Below are 12,845 nucleotides of genomic sequence, written 5' to 3'. Positions count from 1 at the left end.
TTGTTAATTTCGTACACTAGCTAAAGACTGGACAGAAATTTTTATTATTTAAATGAGGTTATTAATTTATCGAGGTTTTATTGTACGGTAAATGTCACTAGTTATTGTGCTTTAACTTTTTCTGAAAACTGGTTCCTCCATTTCAGTCCCAAAGTTGAATGTATTAGTTCATCGCCTCTTCCTAGATGTTGTTTCTTCATCCTCTCCACCATCCAACTTTCTAACTTAACTGAATTTCCATAGTCATTGTCAGTATCTCTAACTTTTTGCTCCTCGTACAAGCCAAAACAAAAATTGAAATCAAGGTTAACTGGTTCTTCACTAGTAGTTGGTTGTTCATCATCAACTTTGTAGTCATTTTCGACAAAACCATCCACTGGTTCGTCCATTCTTTCATAATCACTATGTTCATCGGCTTGATCCGATTGTTCATAACCCAATTTCGGGTTTTCTTCAACCGCTTCAGATGTAAATTACCAATTTCAGCGTCATACGTAAGTATTTTCTCAAACTACCACGCATCATCAATATTCTCAAATACGAAATCACCATTATCATGCTCGACTGCACCATCTCCATCCAAATCTAACACCGAGACGTAGCATCCTTCAGCATTAGTTTCACCCCTTGCATTATCGACATCGTTCTCCAGAACATATTGTGAATGTTCTTGATATGGTTCACGTGTTAGTGCATATGTTTGGTTAGGTACCACCACATAAATCTCAACCAATTTGTATCATTTAACGTCCTTCAACATCTCCCTTACATCTGATTTGCTACGTAACCTTCTCAAAGCACAATCCAAATTATCTTTCTGCATCTTCAATTAGAAGTCCAAAGCCCCGTAATCTTTACAGACATATGCAAATGCCTCAAACCAATCCCTATTGAAATGCACAGGCTTCACATGGTCCGAGAACATCATCGTACCGTTTTGTACTTCACATTATTCGACTCATCCAAGAAAATACCCCAATTGAATGCAGCTATTATGAGGTAGTCCATATATCCAACTGAATGAACATGAAGTGAACTAATTAGTACCGAAATAGGCCAAAACCCACATCAATCAACATGTGTTTATGTAATAAATCAAAATTCGCCCTCTCGGGACATAGCACAGTGGTGCAAAGGACGAGAGTGAGGTTATCTCATGCCTTATTGGTAGCTGCAGTGTGGAGATTCGATTCCTGAGACATGGAATTGCACATCCCGCGATTTACCTCCCTCACAAAGCTCTAGGAACGGGACGATGGGAGTTCTTAAGGCTGGGGTTCAACCTTTTTTTTTTTTTTTTAATAAATCAAAATTCAAATCAGAACACGTAAAAAATTGAACCAAAAAGTTATGCTGAAACCACAAAATAGGGACACTTACCATGTTCAGGAGCATTTTCGAAACCTCTTACTCTAGGACCATACGTTCTCGATAAATAAAAGAGAAAAATGTATACAAAACAAAAATGAAAAAATTTCAGATCCCCATTTTAAAATTTCAAAATTTTTAAGTATGGATTCGAAATACAAATGTGCGTCTATCACTTACTGTTGTAAACCATTTTGTAGAATGTTGTGGTCAGATGTCGTGAAAGAAATTGCTCCAATCATGGGTGAAGAGGAATCAGTGGATGTTGGTTGTGGTTTCGCATCCCGACACATTTTTTTTCTCGTTTCCTCTTTAAATTGATAGTGTACTCTAAATCTGGCTTGTAATTTTCTTCTTCATGATGTGTAATTAAAATAATGAATTGGGATGAATGATATAGTTTAAATTTGAACCTTAATTTTAAGTATTAAGTGTCGATCTTCAATTGATATTTGTGGACCATTTTTACTTATATTATTCATGACTTTGGATTATTCGATCTTTAATCCATTGATTTATGAACGACAACAAATCGAAAGATCAGTAATTTGATTGGACTACATATTAAAAATCGAAATTTCGATAGAAAGAAGATATACACTTGGTACTAATTTTGCGGCATTTAATTTATTTATTCGGTGATTGACTGCTCTTAATTAAAACTTATTGTGATTCATGTAGATGTATAATTATTAACTTAATTGAGCCTGGTTGATTTGAATTCGAGAGATGTAAATGTATTAGTTTAGAAGAATTCAACTAGACGCACATAATTGGTTGGTTTCGAAATTTGATGATTAAGATTAAGTGGATAGATATGGTAGACTCGTGAATCCTAACACTTTAAAATACACAAAGTAAAATCCTTATCTCTTCATTTGTGCACTTTTTAATTATATTCATAAATGTATAATTTTTAGGAATGTAACTAATATAACTTTCATTTATTTTGAACAAATAGAAGTTAGGTACAATAAAACCAACAATTGAATACTCGTGAGAATGATATTAAACTGAACTTTTTGTGTCCACTTTAATTATCATGCTCAATAAAGGATCGATCTAATTGAGATTGAAATTATTAATCTATAATATTATGAATGCACCGAGCAATATGATTTTTCAATAGAAAAATATAATTATAATTAGGTTAAAAATGCCATTGACGAAAATAAATTCAGAAAAGTTGTGAGAACATTATGCTTTCCCCTTGTATAATCATATTTCCAACCTTTTTTTTTTTTTTAAGAGAATTTTGACACCGAGTGTACTTTGCAAGACACCATATTGGTACAAAATTTCTAACATCATAATGACGTAAGGGAGCTATTGATTTCTATCTTCTTCTTCCTTCTTCTTCTTCTTCTTTTATTTATTTATTTATTTATTTTTTATTTTTTATATTCAGTATAATATATTCAACATGATTTGAACTTCTATCTCTGCCACCCACCATTTTGTTCGTTCAAATGCCATCCAAAATTTGTGCCCACTGTCAACAAGAGCACACTTTATTTGTCTGTTTTTGGAAGACAATTCAAAGGGAAAATATTAGAAGATTGAGATTCCAATTTTTCATTGGTAAATTTAATTTAAAGTAATTCCTATTCCTTATCACTAGCAGTATACATCCAAAAGCGTAGTACCATTGGTCTGGTGATTCCAATGGCCCTCGACACCTACGGACATATTATTGCAAGGAAAAACAACCTAAGTTATATTCTTTGGGACTCAAATTTCTTATTATCTTCTTTTTTATTTAGCTCCGTGTCGTTGGAAAATTGAGTTCCATAAAAAGTGTGGTTAAAATTAATTGTTGACTTTAACTTAAATTTTAATTGATTTTTTAGCTGAACTAAACATGGGCTTAGCCATCATGTCTTCCTCATAGTATCAATGGTATACTATCATAGTATCAATGGTATACTATGACATTTTCGCAAAATGTGTATAAGTCATAATTTTGCAATTCCAAATAATCAATACGATATGTAATTAAAATAAAAAACAAACAAACATGCAACATACTTCATATCAGTAGTGTACTTCGACATTTTTGTCGTACAAAGAGAGCAATATTAGTAATGAGAAAGGAGGAGGATGAATAAAAACATGTGATATATCTCAAGCCCACTTTGCCAAGAGAGACATACATCCAGCGCCTAGAAGAAGAGAAATATTTGCACCTAACTGAAGCTTTCCATTGCTTTGCATTCTTGGACTCATAAAGTCAGCTGAAAGAAGATCTACAAGTGCCATATAAATTAAGATTCCGGCCGATGCTGAGTTAAAAATTCCCTCAACAATAAGAGCATTGGGACTGGTCTCACCATAAATGTTTGTTATTCCAATACCTATCACAATGCCTATTGGAGTTGTGAGAGAGAAGAAGAGGGCCATTATTGCAATTGCGCGTGATTTAAACTTAGCCTGTAAATTAAGAACACGAATAATTAAGCTAAGCACTAAGATGCATTCGAAAGAATCTTTCCAAAAAGAACGAAAAAAAATAACATGTTAATTCAAGCATTGTAATAGTATGAGTAGATTTGTGGAGAAATGCATAGGAATTAGATAAGGCGAAGAAGCAGAAGCAACAACAAATAAATCTTAAAATGGAGTTTGGCTATGTTGAAATCTTTTTACTTTAGTACATATGGACTATCTTAAAAATCAATATGGACTATCTTAAAAATCACTATTTAAACCATCATTTTCTTCAAATAATGATTGTCAAATAGGGGCTTAATGTTACAGTTAAAAAATAATTACTTTTGACATCACAATATAGAAATAGTAACGAATTAAAATAAACATAAATTAGATTAAACTAAATCATTTAAATAATAAATGGATATAAAAAGGGATATAATAATAATTTAAATTTTAGTAGAAAATGAAGAGCAAAATGGAAAATATGAAAATCTGTAAAAATTGCACCAAATGAAATACTGAGACAAGATTTATGTGTGAATACCTGCGTTATGCATCCTCCTAAGCCTATGCCTTCAAAGAACTGATGAAAGGTCAACGCAGCAATTAAAGGCTTTATTGTTTTAGGACTTTCAGAAGCACCTAAAGCAATTCCAATAATTACAGAATGGACTATAATTCCCAACTCCAACACCTACAGCACAATGAAAATTAAACATCAGAGTTAAGGGACAAATCCCAAATTGAATAAAGATAAAAATATAGATGAATATATAAGAATTTGTGCTATTCTTCTTATTGACTTTTTAATGTCGAACTCAAGTCTTAAGATGGTACCAGAGTCCATTAAACTCAAACATACAATTCGATCTAATTAAAACTCAAAAAAAGAGCACAAATATTTTAAGATTAGTCTGTTTAAACGAGTCACCATTTATAGGACATGATAAGAGACAAATGCCACATCGAATAAAAATAAAAGTATAGATCAATATATATATATAGACTCGTGCTATTTCTCTTAATAAAATTCATCTTTTAAGATGAAATCCAAAGTCTTAACAATTAGTGACAAGTAATTTCTGCTTCGAACACAACAAAATTAGTGAATCAAGATAAAAACCTGTGAGATTACGCGGTGACGAAGAAGTTGTGTTTCACCAGAATCAGTTTCCATCGATACTGCTCCATGTGCATGGCCATGGGTGGCATGAGTATGAACCGGGACAACTCCTTCTTCGCCGCTAGCTATTTGCGCCTTGCCTCTTGATTCCTTGCTGTAATAGGAGGTTGCATATGTGTCCACCATAAGAGTCCCAATGGCCGAAACCATTGCGACAAAGCCTGTGAATGGAAAATCTCCCCACGGATGGGCACTGATACACGGAGATGTCAAGTTTTCGAACGCATCGGGAAGCACGTGGATGAAACCCGTCGACAAAATTACTCCGGCTGCGAATGCCTTTATAATAAAGAAAAAGCTTCTCTCTGGACTCAAAGCTGGTATCGTCTTCCCCAAAACAGGAAGACAAACCCCAATTGCACTCGCGACGAGGATTGAAGCAAGTGCAGCCAACTTATATTTGAGTGCTAAACTTTTGTTCCGATCTTCCTCGTCGGCTTCACATGTACATTCGCCTAAAACTGCAGTCGGAAGTAGTACCAGGAAAGCCAAGAAAACCATCTTGCAAATCCATCCACGCGAATATGACTGAAAATTCATTATGGGATGGTGGAGATTCAAGAATTTTACCTAAAAGTTAGTGTGCTTTTCTATCAGAATCGTGGGTACTCTTAAAAGTTCTTGTGTGTACACAAGATTCAAAAAGACACGCAGTCAAATAAGGGTTTTAAAAGATTGATTGATTGTATTGAATGTCGAATTCAATGAAATTTGCTTTCAAAGGTAATGAAGATATAATGAGGTCATTGAGCCTGATATTTCTCTCTATTTCATCTAAATTTCCTTATATTTTGATATATACCAGGAAAGTCAGACAGTTCATATATTATGTAAGATGTAAGAATGTCGACATAATAAACTGTTTTGGGAAAGAGATAAAGAAACGTAATTAGTGGAAGATTTTGATTTGAAGTTATGTCATCATTTTCGAAGAAATTTGATTCATAGAAACTCCTAGTCATGCAAGTCGTGTCGATTTATTTTTAAATTTTTTGGCCGATTTAAGTTATAAAATCTTGTGCAAAACCTAGTTATATTATTACTATAATTTTTATTTTATATACCACATTTTAATTGTAATTAAACTCCTTAAATTTTGTTCTTTGTAACAATTATTTTCTTAATTTTTTTCAATCGAATTCTTATCTTCAACTTTTTATTAATTAACACGTCTCGTCCTTGATAATGATTTATACCATAATCTTTTATTTTCAAGCTCTGAGATGAGGAATTTTTTTAAGCTTTAACATAAAACTGTTATCAAATAGAAAATTTATTAACTAGTAAAAGGTTTGAGGATAAAAATGACATGAAAAATTATTAGGGACATAAGTGCTAAATGAGCAATGATTAAAAACCTTGAATGCAATTAAAATATGGTGCAAGAAATAAAAATTGTGGCCTGAATACAATTATGCAAAATTATAAACATGGTAAATTTTAAAATCTACAAATAAGTTCCATCAAAAAGAAACTATATAAATAAGGGTTTATTTAGCTACTTATCTCAATTTATTGATAGATAAATTTTTGGTGGGTCACAATATTTTAACTAAATGTGTTATTTGTTGTAACATGTTATTGATAGTTTAGTATATCATTTCTCTTTTACTCAAATTTTTATAGATTTTAAAAATCTACATAAATCAAGATGTTCACAACTCAATTACAAAGGATTTTAATAAATTATTAGGAGTGGACAAATGTTCAGACCAAATCAAATCAAATTGAACGGTTCAATTCAATTTTAAAAAATAATAATAATAATTTTGGTTATTCGAATTGGAAACCATTTGGTACTGATTTGGTTCTATTCTAGAGCCAAAATTGGAACCGGAACCAAATTTAATTCTCTTATACTCCTTTTCAATTTACACAATTTTGTGGTATGGATAAATTTATTATTATTTTTTCATTTGTTAAGATCCAATTGCATATTTTAGAAATGAACTTTAAAATGAAGTCTAAAAAATGGATTTTAAAATGATGCAAGAAATTAAGGTATTTCGTATTTTTTACTATAATTCATATATTAACGTGTTATACATTAACTTCTTAATCAAGTAAATTTTAAATGATAAGAATTATACTAAAAATTCCATCATGAAAATTCAAAAGAAATATTCAATTTTATGTAATAGTTATTTCTACAATTAACAAATTAACTTCCTAGATATATGGCTAAACCATCATTATCAATGTAATGTTCACAACACTTTTTTTAATTGAAAATCAAACAACTGTCAACCTTTTTAAAACAACTCTTTTTGGAAAAAAAAAAAATTAAAGCTTTATTGATAAAAGTTGTACGCATAAACAGCCAAAAAAACCTTAAATAAATAAATAATAAATATAATAATAGAAGTTTTTCAAAACTGCTTTGAAATTTAGCCCATGTTTGGCTCAATTAAAATCATTTTTTTATAATTAAATTTTGTTAAAAATTTATGAAATATGTAATTAAAAAGTTAATAAAATTAGTTAATCCCATGAACGTGTAATTAAAAATCAATTTGAGAAAAAATAAGTTATTTAAGAGAAGGGGACGAAACTAGTTTTAAATCAACTGTCGAATATGTCAACTATTCACGCATTGAAAATAATATAAAAAATCCAAAACTTATTTCTATAAATCTTTATTTTTATTGAAAGTTGACTACTCCAGACAGTAACCATTGAACGTGCAGAACACGGGATCGGTGTGAAATGAATTTATTTTTGGTCAACGTCTGAGCTGAAGACGTGGTACCCAATTAGAAAAATGTCCCACAAAAACTCAAAGTCGACCGTGGTGGAGCAGTCCACCGTTTTCACTCTGTCTGATTTTGTCGAAAATCGAACGCAGTCTTTGACTCACCATTCACACACTCATAACTGATAAAATTGTTTCGCGCGGATGATCGCTAATAATTAAAAAGGGATCAAACGATTGTGTAAGGAATAAACCTCTTGAGACAAAGTCCCAAAAAGGGGTGTTTTATTAGCAATGATTGATAATTGGAACTAAACAGAATGCCTCCAATGGGTGCAAGCACACGAGTACTAAAAAAAATGTTTAAATTTAAACTAAAAAATTGAAATTACGTATTCTCTGTTTGAGAGTGTTTGATTCAGGGTACTTTCTCTCTATATCTTCTCTTCCTTTTATATTTTTTTGATGATTTTCTCGTGACAAACCGCTTGAAAACTGCTTGATTACTTTATAACTACCCACTTTCTTTATGGTGGCTAACTTGTCGTGGAACTACCGTCTTTAACTGTTGCCACTACTCTTCGTCGTTCAACCGCCTTCAACTGGGTTCCTTGAATCGTGGAATGTGATAAAGTTACTCAATAACTGCTTCAATAACTGCATTTCTGGATAACCATAACATTTTATGTTTGCTAAGATCTTGGGCGATTCGAAGGTATGGGCGAGAACAGGGTTATCGCTCTGGGCGACTGTAAGGCACTCCATTCGCTCAGATCTTAGGCGTCTTGCAAGCTTGGGCGATGATGTTACTGTATTCGTGGGCTTCCACTGCATTCATTAATAATCCTGTATGGGCCTTTATTCTGAATTGCCCAATTAAACTTCATTTTTTATGCTATTTGATTTGAAAATTTTTCAATTGGGCTTCATTCCTTGGGCTGTACTTTTAGTGTGTCAACAATTACCCCCCAATATGGCAGAATTAATTCTAATTATTAATCTTTGCCATATTCACATGATATTTTCTAGCAATATTTGAAATTTTCAAGAATTTCAATCATTATTTCCTTCTACAATCTGAAAAAGTGCAACGTTACAAACCCTTATAAACCAAAAGAACACGCCATTTCATTGCACCACTCGACCACATCTATATTTCGCGCTTCTTCCTCGCTATTTTACTGTTCATCTTCTTGCTTCTCTGCTACGTTTTCTAGGCAAACCTTGTCAAAATTGTACTTTGTTTCCAATGGCGGCTCCACAAACTCAATCTGATGACTCTTTTAACTTTGAAGATTTTCAGAAAATCCTTACTCGGCCATATGTAAATCCGAACTTCCTTGCACCAGCCAATGCTGAACTCAATGAGTTCTATCTGGGTCCATCATTCAATAACGTCGAAGTCGTCGAACAAGTGGCGGTGGGCCAGCTGGTCCCTTGCACTCAAGGCCCTCCGTTCCTAAACTCTTTGCCGCTGAGGCCGATTCGCGAAAAAAGTATTCGTACTTGACCTAAATATGATGTTATTTTTCGTAGATGACATGCTCACCTTGTGGGCCATGGTCTTACCAAGGCACTTTTCGATCGTGTTAGGATTTCTGATTTATTAGAAATCGATCTTCAACCCCCAATTTTTGACCCAGTGCTTTTTCCTATTGCTTTAAGTTTTTGGTCTTCTGAATATAATACTTTTGTTTTCCCTCTTGGTCCCATGTCTATTACTTGAAGGGATGTTGGGGCTCTAGTAAATCTTCCACCTTTGGGCGATTTAATTTTCCCGATATTTTTATTTCCAGTGTTACCCTGAAATTTGACAAGAAACTTACTGAGTCTTATTCAAGCCTACAAAGCTCTTATAATCACTCAAGCGCTGAACCTTCCCATACTAAGCGTGTGGCCTTCCTTCAGATTTAGCTTTGTAAATATATTCTTTGTGTGCCAAGTATGAAACCTTCCATGAGCTACTTACCCCTTTGAATTTGTGTTCCTTCTTTTTGGCTGCCCTTTATAGAGGCATGGCTTCTCTTCAATTTCAATTGAAGAATGGTGCATCTCCCACTGGTAGTGAGCCTCTTTAGTTCACTCAACTGTGGTTGAGAGCATATTTCCCATCACTTGGTGCTCCATCCGTTTCTCTTCGTTCTGGTAGCTATTATGGGCTAGCTATTGACCCATTGAGCCCTGTAAATATGTCTCATAGGGAATTTTTTCATTCTTTTATACCTTAAATTCAATTCCTTCCTTCTTCCCTTTTCCTTCTCATTTGACTCCAAATTATGTGCAACCTCCATCCACACTGGACAGTGTGAGCACCTCTCTGCTCGTTTGGGTTCAGTTTTTGACTAGGAGGGAGTTGTTCCATGATATTTTAATCGAAACCAATGCCAAAGCTGGGTTTGAAATATATGCTCCCCAATTTTTTGCTCGCCAACTTGGTTTTGGCCAGACTTGGCCTGTTCCTCCTTGCTATTCAAAAAATTTGACAGACCGCTTTCACACCATTAATAAGGCAGAGGCACAAGCTATAGATGCTCGCAACATTCTTTTGACGAGTAAATTTTCATTAGCCCCCTTCAATTCTAGTCATGCCATCCATCTCCTTTTTGAACAACTCTGGCCATCAGTGAAGCGCGAATTATTTGCAATTAATGTCAATTGTGCTTTCCAGCCACTGGATCAGCCAAACACTTCTTCCACTTCTTCTATTTTGGTCTCCCCTGTGTCCATTAGGAATCCTTCCTCCCCCACTCGTGCTAAACAATCTACTCATCCATCTACTTCTCTACCTGCCAAGACTACTGCAGCTAAGAGTGCCTTGAGCCGCAAATGGCTAGCTTCAACATCTCCCACTTTGGAGGAAGATGATGATGATGACGCTCCCCTCATCGTTATGAGAAAGGTATTTGAATTCTGTTTATTTACAAACATACCTTTCTATGTGCTAATGGTTTACTTGAAACCTTTCTATGTGCTAATGTTTACTTGAATTTCTCAAAAAAGTTCAGCCTTTCCTTTGAAGGCTTTGGTGTTTGCAGCTCCTGCTCCATCATCCTTTGCTGAAGCTGCTTCGTTCAAATCAGCTGATGAAGGGACTATGCTTAAAGATAAACCTTCAGTCCCGGAACCCTCATTACAACCAATGGAAGAGCTTCCTTCTTCCCAGGGCACCGACCCCCCAAACATCGAACCAGAAGGTAATATATTTTTTGATGTTTTACCTTTACTTGTGCTATTGGTTTCTGATTTGTTGCTTCTTGAATTCTGCAGAGGCTTCCATGGGTCTGCCCGTTGTGGCAGAGTCTTCTCGCCTAGACAAGGGGAAGTCTCCACAGGTGGTGGAGCCAACTGATGATATGCCACTTCCCAAGATTGCTGATGAGGTAACATTTCGCTTCACTTTCATTTTCGCTTCGTTTATTGTAGTGAAAGCCCTCAATGTTGGCATTTTTCTTTGCAGGGTGCTAATGACATTGTGCGTTCCATCCAGGACTTGTTCACTTCCTGGGGGCAAGTCAAGACATCTCGCCCTACTTCAATCGGTCGTCCTTTTGCTTCTTCAGAGGAAGATATGAAGTTCCTCAAACATTCGATATTTGAGTATGTGTCTTTTATGTATATGGACATCGGTCAGGCTAGTGCTGCTAAACATAAGGATAAGCTTAAGCTATTGAGTGCGAAGTTGGCGCAAGCACTGACACTTCCGTCGCTCAATATTTCTGCTGATTTTAAAGTGACGTTGAAGGTTGTCCACTCTGACATCCTCTCCTTGTTGGCCAAAAATGTTGAACTGAAGGCCAGGAGTACTCAACATCTTCGCGCTGCATCTGAAAAAGAGTCTTTGCTTCTAGAGATTAACAAAGCCGAAGACGAATTGAAAGAAATCTCTTCCGAAGTTATGATCGAAGACTCTCTGATGACAAGTTTGGCTGCAGAGATGAAGGAGCTTCAAGCAAAAATGGACGATTGTCGGGCGAGAATGACTGCTAAAAAGCGTAATGCTTCTCAAGGAATTGAGCGAACTAAGTCTTTGGTCGAGCAGTACAAAAAGCTAGAGTTTGATGACGATTTTGTAGCTGAATTAAATGTCGATTCTTCTCAGCAGAGCGAGGATTGGGAAAGATTTAGGGAAAGAATTCGATCAGCCTGGGGTGAATTGTAATTAAGACATCTAATACATTAAGTTTTCCTTTTGTAATTTCATACTAACTGCCATTGCTAAATTTGAATGTAACAGTAGCCATTGTCATTAATGAATTATTATTTTGACTACTTGCGTGCTAATTGACGTTGTCCTTAATCGTCAACCCCCAAGCATTTAACTACTTTATGCTAAAATCCATATACATTCTTTCTTGGTATTTCTGTCTCTTTTCCCAAGACTTTGGGCCACTTGACTCCAATTACTAGGCATGAATGTGGCCGTTCATATTCTGTCTCTTCACCTTCACGCCCCTATAAATGCACGTATATTTCGCACTTTTCATTTTCATTTCCATTCTTTTCTTCAAAAACTAATTTGCTGCCATCGTTTGGCATTTCAACAATCGATCCAAAATTTTCGTCTTCCATAGAAATGGATCATTTGATCCTTCCATTTTGCTATCTGTTTTGATGTCACCTTTGGTATGGGAGATATATGAAATATTCTTTGGCCAGCGAAGTTCTTCCCATCGTCTCGATATTCTTTACAAGGAGTTCAATAATGGAATGCAATTTTTGAGGATGCCTGTCAAGCCACCTTACTTGCTGAGAGTCCTTCTCAGTCTCCTTGCCAGTTATTGCAGTGATGTAATTAGGCAGGCGATGTGAGGGTGCTTCTCTTCCCTCTGCTTGCTGAGAGTGCTTCTCGGCCTCTCCGCTTGCCTTTGTAGCAGTGCGATCAGGATGGCAATCAAGGCCAGTTCACCCTTTTACTTGGCAATCGACCGAGAGATTAGTTTGCTCTCAATTGTAGCTTATATAGCATTTAGTATTTTGTATCTCGCAATTTGTAATGAATGTTTGATAATAAAGGAATTTATTTGAACATATTTCGTTTTGGCCCTTTTTATATACGATCGTTCAACACGATTTGATTACGCTTTTATTTGTTCACTTTCCCATAAGGAAGGAACATATTTTTTTAAATATTTGCCATTAATGAACCTCATGTGCTTGGCGCTATCTAAA

The 12,845-nt window shown here is 34.9% G+C and overlaps 1 protein-coding gene across 1 annotated transcript; it reads right to left on the bottom strand.

Moving 5' to 3' along the window:
- Positions 1–3,469: 3,469 nt before the first annotated feature.
- Positions 3,470–5,717, bottom strand: LOC111372341 (zinc transporter 5-like). The gene is made up of 3 exons (XM_022994632.1): positions 4,925–5,717; positions 4,346–4,495; positions 3,470–3,798 (listed from the first exon to the last, which is right to left on the bottom strand). The coding sequence occupies exons 1-3, from the start codon at positions 5,522–5,524 to the stop codon at positions 3,493–3,495; spliced, it is 1,056 nt and encodes a 351-aa protein (XP_022850400.1). The 5' UTR covers positions 5,525–5,717; the 3' UTR covers positions 3,470–3,492.
- Between the last annotated feature and the right edge of the window lie 7,128 nt (positions 5,718–12,845).

The sequence above is a fragment of the Olea europaea genome, chromosome 23, assembly GCF_002742605.1.
Source record: "Olea europaea var. sylvestris chromosome 23, O_europaea_v1, whole genome shotgun sequence".
Taxonomy (NCBI): Eukaryota; Viridiplantae; Streptophyta; class Magnoliopsida; order Lamiales; family Oleaceae; genus Olea; species Olea europaea.
The sequence above is the reverse complement of the archived record's forward strand: the minus strand, read 5'-3'. Positions and strand labels throughout refer to the sequence as shown.

Excerpts from the sequence above, each read along its gene's own strand:
- LOC111372341 (XM_022994632.1), bottom strand. The coding sequence starts at position 5,524 with ATGAATTTTCAGTCATATTCGCGTGGATGGATTTGCAAGATGGTTTTC. Across the intron at positions 4,496-4,924 it reads GTCACCGCGTAATCTCACAG|GTGTTGGAGTTGGGAATTAT; the intron begins GTTTTTATCTTG and ends ATTGTGCTGTAG. Across the intron at positions 3,799-4,345 it reads TAGGAGGATGCATAACGCAG|GCTAAGTTTAAATCACGCGC; the intron begins GTATTCACACAT and ends CTTAATTTACAG.